This window comes from Bufo gargarizans, chromosome 9 (genome assembly GCF_014858855.1).
Source record: "Bufo gargarizans isolate SCDJY-AF-19 chromosome 9, ASM1485885v1, whole genome shotgun sequence".
In the NCBI taxonomy this organism is placed as follows: Eukaryota; Metazoa; Chordata; class Amphibia; order Anura; family Bufonidae; genus Bufo; species Bufo gargarizans.
In genome coordinates, this window is record NC_058088.1 from 193,631,120 (window position 1) to 193,649,401 (window position 18,282).

An 18,282-nucleotide genomic window follows, 5' to 3' on the forward strand; every position below is an offset into this window, starting at 1 on the left:
TACAGATTTTTCCAGACACGGCGCCCCCTGTAGCTGCACCCGTGAAATGTGGGTCCAAACCTTCATTTGGAGATGATTTCTTCAGATGATATCACAATTCCTAACATTGTTTTTTTCACTTGCAGTACCGCCGCTCACCACCGACAGCAGCGTATTCTCACCATGACCATCCATATAACAGCGCCCCCTGTGATATCCTAGCCCCAGGATAGTGAATAAGTGTCTGATCGATGGGGGTCTGACCGCTGGGGCACTCACCGATCAGGAAAATGTGGGTGCTGTGTTCCCCTGCTTGAGCTCAGAGGCAGTCCAGCAGGCATGCTGCCACTTCATTCAACAATGTTAAGCATGGGCAGTCTCTGAAGAGCATGACTAGGGATATATAGACCACCAGAGAGTAATCAAGCCCTGCCCCTGAGGTTCTGCACCAGACATCAGCATCCATTTTGCCTTTAAAACCATAAAATTGTGCCAATTCTACATTCAACTCCACGGGACTCCTGGAGACAGCCGAGGGCTTCAAACTCCAAGAAATACGGATCCGATGTTGCGCGTGGGCGGTATCTAAAAAGGGTGGATGCAAGGACCTCCAGAGAGTAGAGCCCCGCCCCTGAGGTCCTGCACTGTTAAAACTGTAAAATCGTTACAATGTGACAAAAGAGACGAGACACAGGAGCGGTGTTAATACACAATCTCTTTACTTTGGATATTTCTCGCCACGTCCGTGTCCTCAGGATAAATCGCTCTCATCTCTGTGTGTTTTTTTTTTTAAATATAACATTTAAATAGAAATAAAAATAATTCTCTACAAAAGAAAATCCATATACAATATATCAATAGGATTTATATCTGTCTCCCTGTGATAGCGTTATATTTATATATATATATATTATTCGCTCCCAATAGAACCAGTATCATCTCCCCCCCCCCCCCCCCCCCCCGTTTACCCCGGAGTCGTCCTAGGCTCCTCCCACAATAGTTTCCAGTGTCACAGTGAAGGTGATCGTTTCGTATACACTAGAGGGATGGAAAAAGAGATTACTATTTCAAAAATAAAATCTTTTGAGAAAATGGGATGAAATTATTTGAAATTTGCCCCCCCCCTCCCAAATGACGCCAAAGGTTACACACAGGCAGCAAATGGTTAACAGACAAAGAAATGTCAAACAGTCAGAGCCAAATGGGTCAGATTCAGATGCTCCCCTCCCCCCAAAAAATAACCTCCCCGGTGGTGGCGAGCGTCGTCAGCCATCTAGATCGGTGTCTATCCTGTTTTTGGCACAAGGTCCATATCTGCTTAGTGATAATAGTTGTACATCATTGGTCTATGTCTCCTCCCATTTTTAGGGGGAGGTGCTTAATGTGACGTCCATCTTGGACTCAGCTGGTGCCCGGGCTAAATGCCAGCTCCCAAGAATCTAACGTGTGGGTAGATATTGCCACTGAGTCTACAATAGCCATTAACTGAGAAGAATTCTTCCACCTGAGGGCCGCAGTGGCATCTGTCTCCACCGTGGATGCGAGGACATGGGCGTCTTCTTCTAAAGTCCCATGTGATAGGCGACAATAAGGCACTGCAGAAGCTGAGTTACCAGCACAGATCCTCCCCCGCTGGTCGGGTGGTGCGTCCTCACAGGGGGATTGCATGACTTGTAGACACCTCCTGCAGTGTGTGCTCGGACATGAAGACCGTGGGGGCGGGGGACCTAAATGCCTTCCATGCTCAGTAGGATTGTACAGATGAGGAGCAGAGAGGAAACCATCAGGGCGCTGGAGGCGGAGTCACAGTTCCTGTGGGTGGGGTCACATTTGACATCTTGGCACAGGGCTCCTTTAAAGCCATTGGGGCAAATGCAGCGCTGTCCCTGGTGACACGTGCCACCATTCTGGCAAATCAACAGTTCATCGTCGCACACATTTGCTGGAAGGAATAACACAAAGGGTAATATATCATTTATAAGGGTCAAAAACTCAAATCCCTGATTCCCCTCAGACCGCCATAGATTTGCAGAGATTCTTCCTGTAGTCACCACTAGGGGGAGCTCACTACATACAGATTATACAGTCACCACTAGGGGGAGCTCACTACATACAGATTATACAGCCACCACTAGGGGGAGCTCACTACATACAGATTATACAGTCACCACTAGGGGGAGCTCACTACATACAGATTATACAGCCACCACTAGAGGGAGCTCACTGCATACAGATTATACAGTCACCACTAGGGGGAGCTCACTACATACAGATTATACAGTCACCACTAGGGGGAGCTCACTACATACAGATTATACAGTCACCACTAGAGGGAGCTCACTACATACAGATTATACAGTCACCACTAGGGGGAGCTCACTACATACAGATTATACAGTCACCACTAGAGGGAGCTCACTACATACAGATTATACAGCCACCACTAGGGGGAGCTCACTACATACAGAATATACAGCCACCAGTAGAGGGAGCTCACTACATACAGATTATACAGCCACCACTAGGGGGAGCTCACTACATACAGATTATACAGTCACCACTAGAGGGAGCTCACTACATACAGATTATACAGCCACCACTAGGGGGAGCTCACTACATACAGATTATACAGTCACCACTAGGGGGAGCTCACTACACACAGATTATACAGCCACCACTAGAGGGAGCTCACTACATACAGATCATACAGCCACCACTAGAGGGAGCTCACTACATACAGATTATACAGTCACCACTAGAGGGAGCTCACTACATACAGATTATACAGCCACCACTAGAGGGAGCTCACTACATACAGATTTTATTACAAGACCCGGAGGCTCATATTGCTATTCTCCTTCTTTACTCTGACCAATAGCAGCAAAGATAAAAAATAAATATTGAACATTTGAACAGCCCCTCCCCATAGTCCCAGTATAACAGGCCACTCCGCCTGCAAATCCTCCTCTTTCTTTGCTGCTGACCGCAGAGATAAGTACCTTTGATATTTGTCTGATTACTATTACGGTTATCTTATTGGTTTTTTCCCCCCTTTTTTGGTTTTGTGGGATATTCTATTGTTTGCAGGTTGTGTTGTGGGATCTCCCATTGTCTGATGCTGTGTAATTCCTTGGCACAGCTCTGGTGACCCTGCTATTAAGGAGTACCCCTGTGTGTCCGATTATCCCCTTTGGGGTTATCATCCCCTTCTGTCTGTACCTTCCCCTATTGGGGGTTTTTAATTTTTTGACATCTGACTGAGCTTTCTCTCTCTCCTGCTTGCCGTTTCACGCTGCGCACTTCCCCGCGGTCTCCTCCCCCATCCGCTTCTCTTTCGCGCCGCGGCTCACCTCTGATCTTGCCGCCGGCGCTCCTGCTTGCCGCGCTTCGCTCCGCCCGAGATCTCGCGAGATCTCGGGCGCTTCCGCTTCCGGTCAGTGCGGCGCTCCGGAGTCTCGGCGCACCTGCTCGGCATCTGCTCTCCGGCTCCTGTGCTCGGCGGCCTCCCTACTTACCGGCTCCCGCTTTTTTGTCAGGTCTTTTCTTCTCCCCCACTCTAGTTCCTCTCCCTGGCTGGGGAAAATCCTCACCAGCGGAGTACTTAGGTAGGATTAGTTTTCAGATTAACCCCTTCACTACCGATCTAGAGGCAGGCTGTGAGTATGCCTAATACAGATCTCAGTGGGCAGGGCCCTATGGAAGAGGATATGCCTCTGGCTGATTTAACCCCTTCTGGGGATGATTGTGATACTGGGACGCCCTCTGTGGATCCTTCCCTGGTTTTCCAAACTACTTTGTCTAATGTGATTGCTGCGGCCATGGGATCAATGACTTCGGTCATTTCCCAGTCTATTGCCCAGGCCCTTGCAACCCATCCAGCTGCCTCTCCCACCCCACAGCCCGCTACGGTTTCTAAACCAACCGGGCCAGGGCCTGCCTCCAGAACACGCTTGACGGGTGACGTTGTCTCCACCAATGTTGGCGCGCTGGGTTCGCGCAAGAGAGCCTGTACGCGTCAGGCAGAACATACGCGCAGTTGGAAAAGTGCTAGAGCACAACAGGATACAGCTTCCGGCTCTGAAGTCGGTTCTGATGAGGAGGCGATAGGTGACGCCTTTGAGGAGGCAGAGGACGACCCTTCTGGGGTCATAGATTCTAACCCCTTACCCGGGTGCAGCTCCATGCTTTCGGCAGCAGACGTGTCCTTGACGGACCCATCAGGGCAACCTCTCTTTGACCCGGATTCCCTACACCACCCTCGGTCTGCGGAGTGGTTGCCGTTGGAGCATGTCTCCAAATATTTGGAGGCCCGCGTGCGTTGCCCCCTCTCCAAAGAGGCGCGCAACAAGCTTAGGGCGGAATGCCCCAGACCCGTAATTCCCAACAGGGTGTGCGAGACTCCAGCGGTAGACCCTAAAATGACCCAATTCCTCACCAAATCTGGGTGGAATCCGAGGAAGGGTCTGGAGTCGGCCCTGCGTGCCTGTCAGGACAAGCTCCTGGACATATTTGGCCCCCTGGCAAAGATTTTTGACCTGGCCGAGGCTGCCAAGGCCGAGGGTAAGCAGGTAGACCCTCTAGAGCTGCGCGAATGGGTGCAGCGCGCGATTTGTGTGGCAGGAAACGTCAACACGTCCCTGGCCATTGAACGGCGCAAGGCCATACTTTTTAAGATTGAGCCTAAACTCTCCAACTTGGCGCTTACCGAAGCCGGTAAGGAGGCCCAGGGCCTGCTGTTTGGCGAGTCCTTTATTAAGGACTTAGGACGTTTTGTCGGTGCCTTTACAGCACTCGATAAGGCCCAGAGTTCAATGAAGCGGGTGTTTCACGGTAGGGTCTCTACCAGGGCCGGCAGTTTCAGGGGCCGTCTGTCCGGCCGTGCCCACTTCCAATCCCGTGCTACGGGCAGAGGCTCCTTCTCCCAGAGACCTGCGTTCCAGGAGCAGAGGCGAGAGACATCGTCCTTCTTCCCTTCCCGGGGAGGATCCTGGAGGCCTAGAGGATACAGAGGAAACCCTGGTTCCAGACGTCCTTATGGTAAGACCGATGCCTCATTTCAATTCTTTAACTGTTTGTGTAGGGGGCAGACTCCAGCTCTTTTCTCGAGCTTGGTCGCGCATCACCTTGGACCAATGGATTCTCTCCACGGTCAGGGGTTTCCACATAGAGCTGACATCTTCTCACCTATCCATTCCGCCCCCGCACCCGGCAGTACTGTCGGTAGAGAGCCGCATACTTGTGGACTCAGAGCTATCGGATCTCTTCCGCAAAGGGGCCATAGAGCCGGCTCCGGCATCCACTGGTGCGATAATCAGCAACATTTTCTTGGTGGCGAAAAAAGGGGGCCAGCTTCGGCCCGTCATCAATTTACGCGCTCTCAACGCGTTCGTCAGGTACCGCCATTTCAAGATGGAGGGCATCCATCTCCTGCGGGACCTACTTCAGGTGGGCGATTGGATGGTCAAGTTGGACCTGAAGGACGCGTATCTTACCGTCCCTGTCGAGGACGCGTCCAGGAACCTTCTTTGTTTCCTTTGGAAGGACAGGATTTGGCGGTTTACATGCCTCCCTTTCAGCCTCTCTTCTGCTCCGTGGTGCTTCACCAAGCTGATGCGCCCTGCTATGGCCTGGCTGCGCAGTCGGGGAGTTCGCCTCATCGTCTATCTGGATGACATCTTGATCATGGCACAGGATCATGCGGTGTTACTGAATCACCTTCGCTGGACGATGGATCTCCTGTTGGGTCTGGGTTTCCTTCTCAATCAGGAGAAGTCCTCTCTCACCCCGGCTCGCGAGATGGAGTTCCTGGGGTTTCTGGTGGATTCCACGGCGGGGACTCTCAGCCTACCACCGACCAAGGTTCGGTCCATTCGGAAGGAGTTGTGCAGAGCCAGGTCGTCCTCCCAGATCCCGTTGCGTCAACTTGCCAGGATCATAGGCCTTCTAGCTTCTTCTATCCAGGCGGTCTTCCCAGCCCCACTACATTACCGGGCCCTCCAGCGACTGAAGATTTTCCACCTCCGGAAGGGGGCTTCCTATGCGGACTGGTTTTCCCTGGACGAGGAGACCAAGGAGGAGCTATCCTGGTGGATCCACAATTTACAGGCTTGGAACGGCAAGGCTATTTTCGGTCATCGTCCGGACTTCGTGGTGGATTCGGATGCCAGCCTGTCGGGCTGGGGAGCTCACTGCGAGGGGATCTCAACCGGAGGCGGCTGGTCAGCGGACGAAGCGGGATTCCATATCAATGCGCTGGAACTGTTGGCAGGTTCGTTCGCGATCAGGAGTTTCACGAGAGACACGGCCAAGGCCTGCATTCAACTTCGCATGGACAACGTGTCGGCGGTGCGTTACATCAATGGCATGGGCGGTACACGTTCCACCATCCTATCTCGGTTGGCGAAGGATTTCTGGGACTACTGTCTGGACAAGGAGTTGATTGTCTTGGCGGAATATCTTCCGGGCGTCCAGAACATTCGGGCGGATTGGAGCTCTCGATATCTCTCCGACTCCGGCGACTGGCAGTTAGATCCAACGGTGTTCCGTTCCTTAACGTCTCTTTGGGGGCCTTGCTGTATCGACCTGTTTGCCTCCCGCCTGAAAACGCAGCTGCCACGTTTTTACAGTTGGCGCCCGGACCCGGAGGCCGAAGCTGTGGACGCGTTCCTACAGGATTGGTCACGGGGCCTGCTTTACGCATTCCCCCCCTTCCAGCTGATTCCCAGGACCTTGATTCAAGTACGCCGTCATTCAGCGGATCTGGTTCTGCTGGTCCCGTTTTGGACTTCCCAGTCGTGGTTTCCTCACCTTCTGGAGATGATGATAGAGACCCCGTGCCTGCTCCCGACATCTCAGACTCTCCTCCGAGGTCCGAATCACCAGCTACATCCTCTTCTCCTGGACGGATCTCTGCGCCTGTTGGCGTGTCGAATTTCAGGGGACCCTGGGAGGTCCCGGGAGTTTCGGGAACGGCTAGAGTCCTTTTGGAGAACGCTTGGGCCCCAGGAACCAGAAGATCTTACAGATCTGCCTGGGGATCTTGGGATCGCTGGTGCGTGGCTAGGAACTTGGATCCCGTTTCGGCACCTGTGACGGAGATCTTGCACTTCCTATCTTCTCTTTTCGATCAGGGCAAGGCCTATCGCACGATCAGCCTTTTCAGGTCGGCCATTTCTGCGTCCCACCAGGGGTTTGACGGTACTCCTGCAGGGCAACATCCTTTGGTATGCCGTCTATTGCGTGGCTCTCGGATGTCTCGGCCTCCTAGGCCTAGATTTTCGGCGACTTGGGACGTGTCTTGTGTTCTTTCTTTTCTATCTTCTTGGCCTCAGAATTCAGTCCTGTCCTTACGGCAACTGTCGGCAAAGCTTGTCACTCTTTTCTGTCTAATCTCCTGCAAGCGGGTGTCTGACGTCCGGGCTTTGGATTATGATGCCCGCTCGTATACTCCGGAGGGGGTCTCCTTTGACATCTCTAGGAGAACCAAGTCTCACATACGCTCAGTTGCTTATCCGGCTTTCCCGGCCTCGCCTTCTCTCTGTCCGGTCGAATGCCTTAAGGAGTATGAAGCTCGCACTTCCCTTCATCGATCACGGGAGTTTTCTCATCTTTTCCTCTCTACCATTCGCCCTTTTGCCCCGGTGACCACTCCCACGCTGGCTAGGTGGATGAAGTGGATCATGGAATTGGCGGGCGTGGACACTTCCGTTTTTTCGGCGCATTCTGCTAGGGGGGCATCCGCTACCTCTTTGGCGGTGTCTGGCGCCAGGTTGAAGGACATTTTGAAATTGGCGGACTGGTCCAGAGTATCCACGTTCAGAGAATTTTACTTTCGGCCAGGTCCTCACGTTTTCTCATCGATCATTGAGAATTTATCTTAACTTTGAACTTGCAATATGAGCCTCCGGGTCTTGTAATAAAATCAGGTGATTTTCCTATTTCATGACGTAAAGTCATGATTTTATTAAAGACACGGAGGCGAGTATTGCCCACCCTGAGTTCCCTCCCTATATGTATGTTTATTATTATGAATGATGTTTGTTCTACAGATAGTATTGATTTGTTGTCATACGCATGTTGTTCTTAACTCTATGAGTTTTTCCTGAGTAGGTTTATCGCAACCAGTTGATTTTGGATACCATGTCCTTATTTTTTTACTGTCATTTTCTGTTTTTCCACCTTTTCAGGTTGAGACCGGCCCGGTGTGCGGTGTCTGTTGGTCTACGTCGTCGGCAGTTTGGTTCCGGCCGTTAGGTTGATGTGGACAGGACGAGGAGCATCCTTCGGCGCTGTTTCCGGCTCTTCCCGTTTTCGTTTCCGGATGGAAGGTGTTGTTGTTCCATGATGTTCTGGGACTTTTGGTTTTCCGGTTCTGTTGGATGTTCGGACTTGAGTTACAAAGAAAGAGGAGGATTTGCAGGCGGAGTGGCCTGTTATACTGGGACTATGGGGAGGGGCTATTCAAATGTTCAATATTTATTTTTTATCTTTGCTGCTATTGGTCAGAGTAAAGAAGGAGAATAGCAATACTCGCCTCCGTGTCTTTAATAAAATCATGACTTTACGTCATGAAATAGGAAAATCACCTGATTATACAGCCATCACTAGGTGAAGCTCACTACATACAGATTATACAGCCATCACTAGGTGAAGCTCATTACATACAGATTATACAGCCACCACTAGGGGGAGCTCACTACATACAGATTATACAGCCACCACTAGAGGGAGCTCACTACATACAGATTATACAGCCACCACTAGAGGGAGCTCACTACATACAGATTATACAGCCACCACTAGGGGGAGCTCACTACATACAGATTATACAGCCACCACTAGAGGGAGCTCACTACATACAGATTATACAGCCACCACTAGGGGGAGCTCACTACATACAGATTATACAGCCACCACTAGGGGGAGCTCACTACATATAGATTATACAGCCACCACTAGAGGGAGCTCACTACATACAGATTATACAGCCACCACTAGGGGGAGCTCACTACATACATATTATACAACCACCACTAGGGGGAGCTCACTACATACATATTATACAACCACCACTAGGGGGAGCTCACTACATACATATTATACAGTCACCACTAAAGGGAGCTCACTACATACAGATTATACAGCCACCACTAGAGGGAGCTCACTACATACAGATTATACAGCCACCACTAGAGGGAGGTCACTACATACAGATTATACAGCCACCACTAGAGAGAGCTCACTACATACAGATTATACAGCCACCACTAGAGGGAGCTCACTACATACAGATTATACAGCCACCACTAGAGGGAGGTCACTACATACAGATTATACAGCCACCACTAGAGGGAGCTCACTACATACAGATTATACAGTCACCACTAGAGGGAGCTCACTGCATACAGATTACACAGCCACCACTAGGGGGCGCTCACTGTATACATAGTAATATCTCTCTTGATATGATTAATGGTAAATCATTTATCCCATACCCTGCCTGTGTGAAGGGGTGCTGTGGGATGTGGTGCTCTATATCAGAAAATGGAGCCCTCAAACCCTCACCTACACATTTGATGAATGCCCCGATCCTGACTCCCCCCATGTTACAGTCTCTCATATATTCTGCACTTCTCTAATTTCGCGGCGTCCTGGGATCTATCACATTGCGGGGTGGGTGGAATCATAATTTAAGATTCTTTAATTTAGGTCAAAGAGACACAAATCTTCTAATGCGGCTGAGCAAAGGGCAGCGTGCAGACAGGGCAGATTTAATGCGTCTCTTAATCACTCGCCAGTAAAGGTCTCGGTCTCACTCTGTGAGGAGGTATGGACAGCGCCGAATCCGCTCGTTCTCCTGGTTCAGGTTTGTTACTCAGACTAGCTGAACACTGAAACCATTGATTCCTATGGGCTGATGACCAGAGGGCCACCCATATCCCAACTGCCCAGTTCGGGGTCCAGTAGCCAGACCCTAGTGTTTGCTGTCTCTGTGTCCACTGGCCGTGGTGCTTGCAGTATCTATGTCCCAGGCGAAGTGGTCACACTAATACATGGACTTGAAGGGTTAATTTTTGCCCAATTATAAAAAAATCTGCATCTGATCAATATAGCCAGTTTAGATACCATTCTACCATTTTGTGGCTTCAGCTTCTATGTGTCTCCATGGTAACAGACTACAAACACACCCTGTGTAGTCTGATCCTGCAGCCATATGTTAATCCATTGCCTCCTCTGTTTGCTAAAACGGAGAATCAGAAATTAACACACAACTGGAGGATCAGACTACAAAGGGTTTGTCTGTAGTCTGTTACCATGGAGACACAGCTCTGCATAGGAACGGTAGACACAAAATGGTATAAGTTCTTTTTTTTTTTACTGTGAAGTTGCAGAATTTTTTTTATTATTTTAAATCTGTGTAACTATCTTGGAATCAAACCCCATGATGAGTCCTGACTTCGAATTCAGCAACCTGCCCGACTAATGCAACTTACGATGGCAACCCTGTCTCCAGTGGTAGCCCAGTAGGCACTCTTCACATTTTGTTCCAGTAGCTCCAGGCCGACAAACACAATCACCAGTCTCGTTGCAGCGTTCATGTTCAGAGCCTTGCTGGTTACAGTTACATTCTGAGAAAGAAAACACATGGAAAGTCAGCGACAAGAAGTATAAGACCCCCAAGACTGGAAACGCAGAATTATGTTCTAGTGCACCCCCCAATCAATAAGGGGCAGTATTATAGTAGTTATATTCTTGTACATAGGAGGCAGTATTATAGTAGTTATATTCTTGTACATAGGAGGCAGTATTATAGTAGTTATATTCTTGTACATAGGAGCAGTATTATAGTAGTTATATTCTTGTACATAGGAGCAGTATTATAGCAGTTATATTCTTGTACATAGGAGCAGTATTATAGTAGTTATATTCTTGTACATAGGAGGCAGTATTATAGTAGTTATATTCTTGTACATAGGAGCAGTATTATAGTAGTTATATTCTTGTACATAGGAGCAGTATTATAGTAGTTATATTCTTGTACATAGGAGCAGTATTATAGTAGTTATATTCTTGTACATAGGAGGCAGTATTATAGTAGTTATATTCTTGTACATAGGAGCAGTATTATAGTAGTTATATTCCTGTACATAGGAGCAGTATTATAGTAGTTATATTCTTGTACATAGGAGCAGTATTATAGCAGTTATATTCTTGTACATAGGAGCAGTATTATAGTAGTTATATTCTTGTACATAGGAGCAGTATTATAGTAGTTATATTCTTGTATATAGGAGGCAGTATTATAGTAGTTATATTCTTGTACATAGGAGCAGTATTATAGCAGTTATATTCTTGTACATAGGAGCAGTATTATAGTAGTTATATTCTTGTACATAGGAGCAGTATTATAGTAGTTATATTCTTGTACATAGGAGCAGTATTATAGTAGTTATATCCTTGTACATAGGAGCAGTATTATAGCAGTTATATTCTTGTACATAGGAGCAGTATTATAGTAGTTATATTCTTGTACATAGGAGCAGTATTATAGCAGTTATATTCTTGTACATAGGAGCAGTATTATAGTAGTTATATTCTTGTACATAGGAGGCAGTATTATAGTAGTTATATTCCTGTACATAGGAGCAGTATTATAGTAGTTATATTCTTGTACATAGGAGCAGTATTATAGTAGTTATATTCCTGTACATAGGAGCAGTATTATAGTAGTTATATTCTTGTACATAGGAGCAGTATTATAGCAGTTATATTCTTGTACATAGGAGCAGTATTATAGTAGTTATATTCTTGTACATAGGAGCAGTATTATAGTAGTTATATTCTTGTATATAGGAGGCAGTATTATAGTAGTTATATTCTTGTACATAGGAGCAGTATTATAGCAGTTATATTCTTGTACATAGGAGCAGTATTATAGTAGTTATATTCTTGTACATAGGAGCAGTATTATAGTAGTTATATTCTTGTACATAGGAGCAGTATTATAGTAGTTATATCCTTGTACATAGGAGCAGTATTATAGCAGTTATATTCTTGTACATAGGAGCAGTATTATAGTAGTTATATTCTTGTACATAGGAGCAGTATTATAGCAGTTATATTCTTGTACATAGGAGCAGTATTATAGTAGTTATATTCTTGTACATAGGAGGCAGTATTATAGTAGTTATATTCTTGTACATAGGAGCAGTATTATAGCAGTTATATTCTTGTATATAGGAGGCAGTATTATAGTAGTTATATTCTTGTACATAGGAGCAGTATTATAGTAGTTATATTCTTGTACATAGGAGGCAGTATTAGAGTAGTTATATTCTTGTACATAGGAGCAGTATTATAGTAGTTATATCCTTGTACATAGGAGCAGTATTATAGCAGTTATATTCTTGTACATAGGAGCAGTATTATAGCAGTTATATTCTTGTACATAGAAGCAGTATTATAGTAGTTATATTCTTGTACATAGGAGGCAGTATTATAGTAGTTATATTCTTGTACATAGGAGCAGTATTATAGTAGTTATATTCTTGTACATAGGAGCAGTATTATAGTAGTTATATTCTTGTACATAGGAGGCAGTATTATAGTAGTTATATTCTTGTACATAGGAGCAGTATTATAGTAGTTATATTCTTGTACATAGGAGCAGTATTATAGCAGTTATATTCTTGTACATAGAAGCAGTATTATAGTAGTTATATTCTTGTACATAGGAGCAGTATTATACTAGTTATATTCTTGTACATAGGAGCAGTATTATAGTAGTTATATTCTTGTACATAGGAGCAGTATTATAGTAGTTATATTCTTGTACATAGGAGCAGTATTATAGTAGTTATATTCTTGTACATAGGATGCAGTATTATAGTAGTTATATTCTTGTACATAGGAGCAGTATTATAGTAGTTATATTCTTGTACATAGGGGCAGTATTATAGTAGTTATATTCTTGTATATAGGAGGCAGTATTATAGTAGTTATATTCTTGTACATAGGAGCAGTATTATAGCAGTTATATTCTTGTACATAGGAGCAGTATTATAGTAGTTATATTCTTGTACATAGGAGCAGTATTATAGCAGTTATATTCTTGTACATAGGAGCAGTATTATAGTAGTTATATTCTTGTACATAGGAGCAGTATTATAGTAGTTATATTCTTGTACATAGGAGCAGTATTATAGTAGTTATATCCTTGTACATAGGAGCAGTATTATAGCAGTTATATTCTTGTACATAGGAGCAGTATTATAGTAGTTATATTCTTGTACATAGGAGCAGTATTATAGCAGTTATATTCTTGTACATAGGAGCAGTATTATAGTAGTTATATTCTTGTACATAGGAGGCAGTATTATAGTAGTTATATTCTTGTACATAGGAGCAGTATTATAGTAGTTATATCCTTGTACATAGGAGCAGTATTATAGCAGTTATATTCTTGTACATAGGAGGCAGTATTATAGCAGTTATATTCTTGTACATAAGAGCAGTATTATAGTAGTTATATTCTTGTACATAGGAGGCAGTATTATAGTAGTTATATTCTTGTACATAGGAGGCAGTATTAGAGTAGTTATATTCTTGTACATAGGAGCAGTATTATAGTAGTTATATCCTTGTACATAGGAGCAGTATTATAGCAGTTATATTCTTGTACATAGGAGGCAGTATTATAGTAGTTATATTCTTGTACATAGGAGCAGTATTATAGTAGTTATATTCTTGTACATAGGAGCAGTATTATAGCAGTTATATTCTTGTACATAGAAGCAGTATTATAGTAGTTATATTCTTGTACATAGGAGCAGTATTATACTAGTTATATTCTTGTACATAGGAGCAGTATTATAGTAGTTATATTCTTGTACATAGGAGCAGTATTATAGTAGTTATATTCTTGTACATAGGAGCAGTATTATAGTAGTTATATTCTTGTACATAGGATGCAGTATTATAGTAGTTATATTCTTGTACATAGGAGCAGTATTATAGTAGTTATATTCTTGTACATAGGAGCAGTATTATAGCAGTTATATTATTGTACATAGGAGGCAGTATTATAGCAGTTATATTCTTAGACAAAGGATGCAGTATTATAGTAGTTATATTCTTGTACATAGGATGCAGTATTATAGTAGTTATATTCTTGTACATAGGAGCAGTATTATAGTAGTTATATTCTTGTACATAGGAGCAGTATTATAGTAGTTATATTCTTGTACATAGGAGGCAGTATTATAGTAGTTATATTCTTGTACATAGGAGCAGTATTATAGTAGTTATATTCTTGTACATAGGAGGCAGTATTATAGTAGTTATATTCTTGTACATAGGAGCAGTATTATAGTAGTTATATTCCTGTACATAGGAGCAGTATTATAGCAGTTATATTCTTGTACATATGAGGCAGTATAATAGCATAGGGAGCAGTATTATATTAGGTATAGGCTCCATTCACACATCCGCAATTCCATTTTGCGGAACGGAATTGCGGACCCATACATTTCTATGGGGCCGCATGACGTGCGGCCCCGATCTGTAATTGCGGACCCGCATTTCCGGGTCCGCAATTCCGATCCTGAAAAAAAATAGAACATGTCCTATTCTTGTCCGCAATAGCGGACAAGAATAGGCATATTCTCTTAGTGCCGGCAATATGCGGTCCGCAAAATGCAGAATGCACATTGCCGCTCTCCGTGTTTTGCGGATCCGCAAAACAAACACAGATGTGTGAATGGACCCATATTCTTATATTTTGTGCTTTGTCATGATGTATAACGGGATGGACTAGAATATAAAAATCAAGGGATTTATGAAAAATTGTCCTATGAAATATAGTTTATTTTGGACTGGTTAAATCTTTTAGCATTTAGGTTATTGTCACGTTCTTGCTCTTTCAGCCTGAGAACCCGCACAGTGCCACCTGGTGGTGACGTGGCAGTCATTACAGGGCAGCAGATGACAATAGGCCCTTTATTTACAGGTAATTGTATTACTCTTTATGGGTGAGCAGCCTCTTCTGCTGTTAGGAGTTTGTTAAGAGTCAGGATAATATATAGCTGGAATATTGTGATCCACTCGAGTGCTCTCCTGCGCTCAGACGCTCTACTGTTCATTGTAATCAAATTACCGCAGCCTTGCAGGCCATTACTCAGCCGCACATCTCCGCAGTCACAGCTCGGTGCAGGCGCTCTAATGTGTTTATGGCTGCTCTTTATACAGATGTGAGTGAATTATTCTCTCCTGCTGCAGAAGGGACATTAATTGGAAGTGAGGGAACGAGAAGAGGGGTAGATCCGGAAAAGGGAGGGGGGCACAGGAACGTCTGACATTTCATCCTGACACAAGCCGTAGAAGGGAGACTTCAAGGCGAAACTGAATTCTGCTTTCCTAAAGGCATTTATAATGCAGGGTGAAAAGGATGAAGGATGATACAAGCAGAATCGTGTCTGAATGCGACTCACAAGGCAGAGGTGCCCAATGACATCTCATATACACTCACCTAAAGAATTATTAGGAACACCATACTAATACGGTGTTGGACCTCCTTTTGCCTTCAGAACTGCCTTAATTCTAGGTGGCATTGATTCCACAAGGTGCTGATAGCATCTTTAGAAATGTTGGCCCATATTGATAGTATAGCATCTTGCAGTTGATGGAGATTTGAGGGATATCCAGGGCACGAAGCTCCCGTTCCACCACATCCCAAAGAGGCTCTATTGGGTTGAGATCTGGTGACTGTGGGGCCATTTTAGGACAGTGACCTCATTGTCATGTTCAAGAAACCAATTTGAAATGATTGGAGCTTTGTGACATGGTGCATTATCCTGCTGGAAGTAGCCATCAGAGGATGGGCACATGGTGGTCATGAAGGGATGGACATGGTCAGAAACAATGCTCAGGTAGCCCGTGGCATTTAAATGATGGCCAATTGGCACTAAGGGGCCTAACGTGTGCCCAGAAAACATCCCCCACACCATTACACCACCACCACCAGCCTGCACAGTGGTAACAAGGCATGATGATGGATACAGGTTCTCATTCTGTTTACGCCAAATTCGGACTCTACCGTTTGAATGTCTCAACAGAAACCGAGACTCATCAGACCAGGCAACATTTTTCCAGTCTTCAACAGTCCAGTTTTGGTGACATTGTGCAAAATGTAGCCTCTTTTTCCTATTTGTAGTGGAGATGAGTGGTACCCGGTGGGGTCTTCTGCTGTTGTAGCCCACCTTTCTTTCCCATTCTGACAGTTTGGAGTTCAGGAGATTGTCTTGACCAGGACCACAACCCTACATGCATCGAAGCAACTGCCATGTGATTGGTTGACTAGATAATCGCATTAATGAGAAATAGAACAGGTGTTCCTAATAATTCTTTAGGTGAGTGTATAAGGGGCAAGGTAAGACTTAGACCCCTATTAGCAGATGCGATTTAGGACCCTCTAGAACAGGAATTAGCAACCTCCAGCTGTTCAGAAACTACAACTCCCAGAGTGCTTCATTCACTTCTATGGGAGTTAGAGTAACAGCTGAGCATGCTTGCATGCTGGGAGTTGTAGTTTCACAGCAGCTGACCGCTTCTCTAGGATGTCAAGTTCTGTGGCTACTTTAGGTTCAGTGGAGATACCAGAAGTTACCTCTTAGAGATGAGCGAATTTCATATTTTAAAATTCGTTCACACTTCGTTTGGTGGTAACAGCAGAATTGCGGTATGGATTCCGTTACCACGGATCATAACGCAATTCTATGACGGAATGCATAAGGAAATGCCTTAAGAGCAGGGCTGGCCAACCTGCGGCTCTCCAGCTGTTGTAAAACTACAATTCCCACCATACCCTGCTGTAGGCTGATAGTTGTAGACAGTCTGGGCATCCTGGGAGTTGTAGTTTTGTAACAGCTGGAGAGCCGCAGGTGGGCCATCCCTGCTTTAGAGGCATTCCATCATAATAGAAGTCTATGGGCTGCATAACGGATCCGTCCTGTTTCCATTATGCAGGGAAGTCTTCTGATCCTCAGTCCTCTCCTGATCCTCAGTCCTCTCCTGATCCTCAGTCTTCTCCTGATATTCAGTCTTCTCCTGATCCTTAGTCCTCTCCTGATCTTCAGTCTTCTCCTGATCCTCAGTCCTCTCCTGATCCTCAGTCTTCTCCTGATCCTCAGTCCTCTCCTGATCCTCAGTCCTCTCCTGATCCTCAGTCCTCTCCTGATCCTCAGTCCTCTCCTGATCTTCAGTCTTCTCCTGATCCTCAGTCCTCTCCTGATCTTCAGTCTTCTCCTGATCCTGAGTCCTCTCCTGCATAACGGAAACGGGACGGATCTGTTATGCAGCCCATAGAGTTCTATTGTAACGGAATGAATAACGGAATGCCTCTAAAGGCAGAGAATTGCGTTATGGTCCGTGGTAAAGAAGTGCAGGAACAGTGGAGAGGTGAGTGTCCGGAGGTGGGGGGTCTGTAGAAAGAATGAATCTGGTTTGTATATATTGGGGGGGAGGTTTGGGGGGTTCCAGGCTGAGGCTCATATACAATGAGGAATCCAGCCTGTAAATAGGGGGAGTCTGGCCTGGTGTCTATAACTTTATTTAGGGGTCCAGTCTTCAGTTTTGGGGTGTGCTGCACAAGATCATGTGATTCTTTGCCATAGGTTTGGGGGGATTTGCATGGCACGCTACGGCTGATGTCTAATTGTTATGGACCCTCTCTTCCACAAGCCACTACTCCCCCACAGCTGACAGATGGTTGGGGGTGTTGGCCGTACATGGTCCTTCCAGTAGAGCCCACCATCATGCTCAGGATAACTCACGTATGCAGACATTCTCGTCTTCCAGCTCGGCAGACACGTTGCGGTAGAAGCCGAGGCGGCAGTGCTGGCAGTGCTGTCCCCGAGTATTGTGCTTGCAGCTGACGCAAGTGACCACATTCAGAAAGTCGATAAAACTGCACCGGCTGGAGTGTCCATAACATTCACAGTCTGGAAAAGGAGAGAAAACCAGTGAGTAAAGAAGCACCTGACTCCTCAGTAACCAGGGATGTCCCATCACCTAATCCACCCCATGGATCAGCCGAAGCCAAGTGCTTGCCCCTCTGTGGACCACCCTGATCTGATTCTTGCCGGATTTACTGCCTCGTTCTATGCAGAGCGGATGGCGTCAGATCCGTGACCTTGCCGGGGGCCACGGACGTTGTTACCAGATTTAATCAAACCTCGCATGTAAGTGTCAATCTCCCTGCAGCTTGGCCTCGGGGCAGGAGCTGATGGCAACGTTTACATCACAGGG

At 45.6% G+C, this 18,282-nt stretch overlaps 1 protein-coding gene across 3 annotated transcripts in view; it reads right to left on the reverse strand.

Annotated features, from left to right (window-relative positions):
• Window positions 1–953: 953 nt before the first annotated feature.
• NTNG2 (netrin G2) overlaps window positions 954–18,282 on the reverse strand; it is a 143,932-nt gene continuing 126,603 nt past the window's right edge. For all 3 annotated transcript variants that reach the window (XM_044305325.1, XM_044305324.1, XM_044305323.1), the window contains 3 exons: window positions 17,808–17,975; window positions 10,473–10,607; window positions 954–1,921 (listed from right to left, as the gene is read on the reverse strand). In XM_044305325.1, the coding sequence (XP_044161260.1) occupies window positions 1,707–1,921; window positions 10,473–10,607; window positions 17,808–17,975 (518 nt within the window). In that variant the 3' untranslated portion in view covers window positions 954–1,706. The remainder of the gene's footprint in view (window positions 1,922–10,472; window positions 10,608–17,807; window positions 17,976–18,282) is intronic.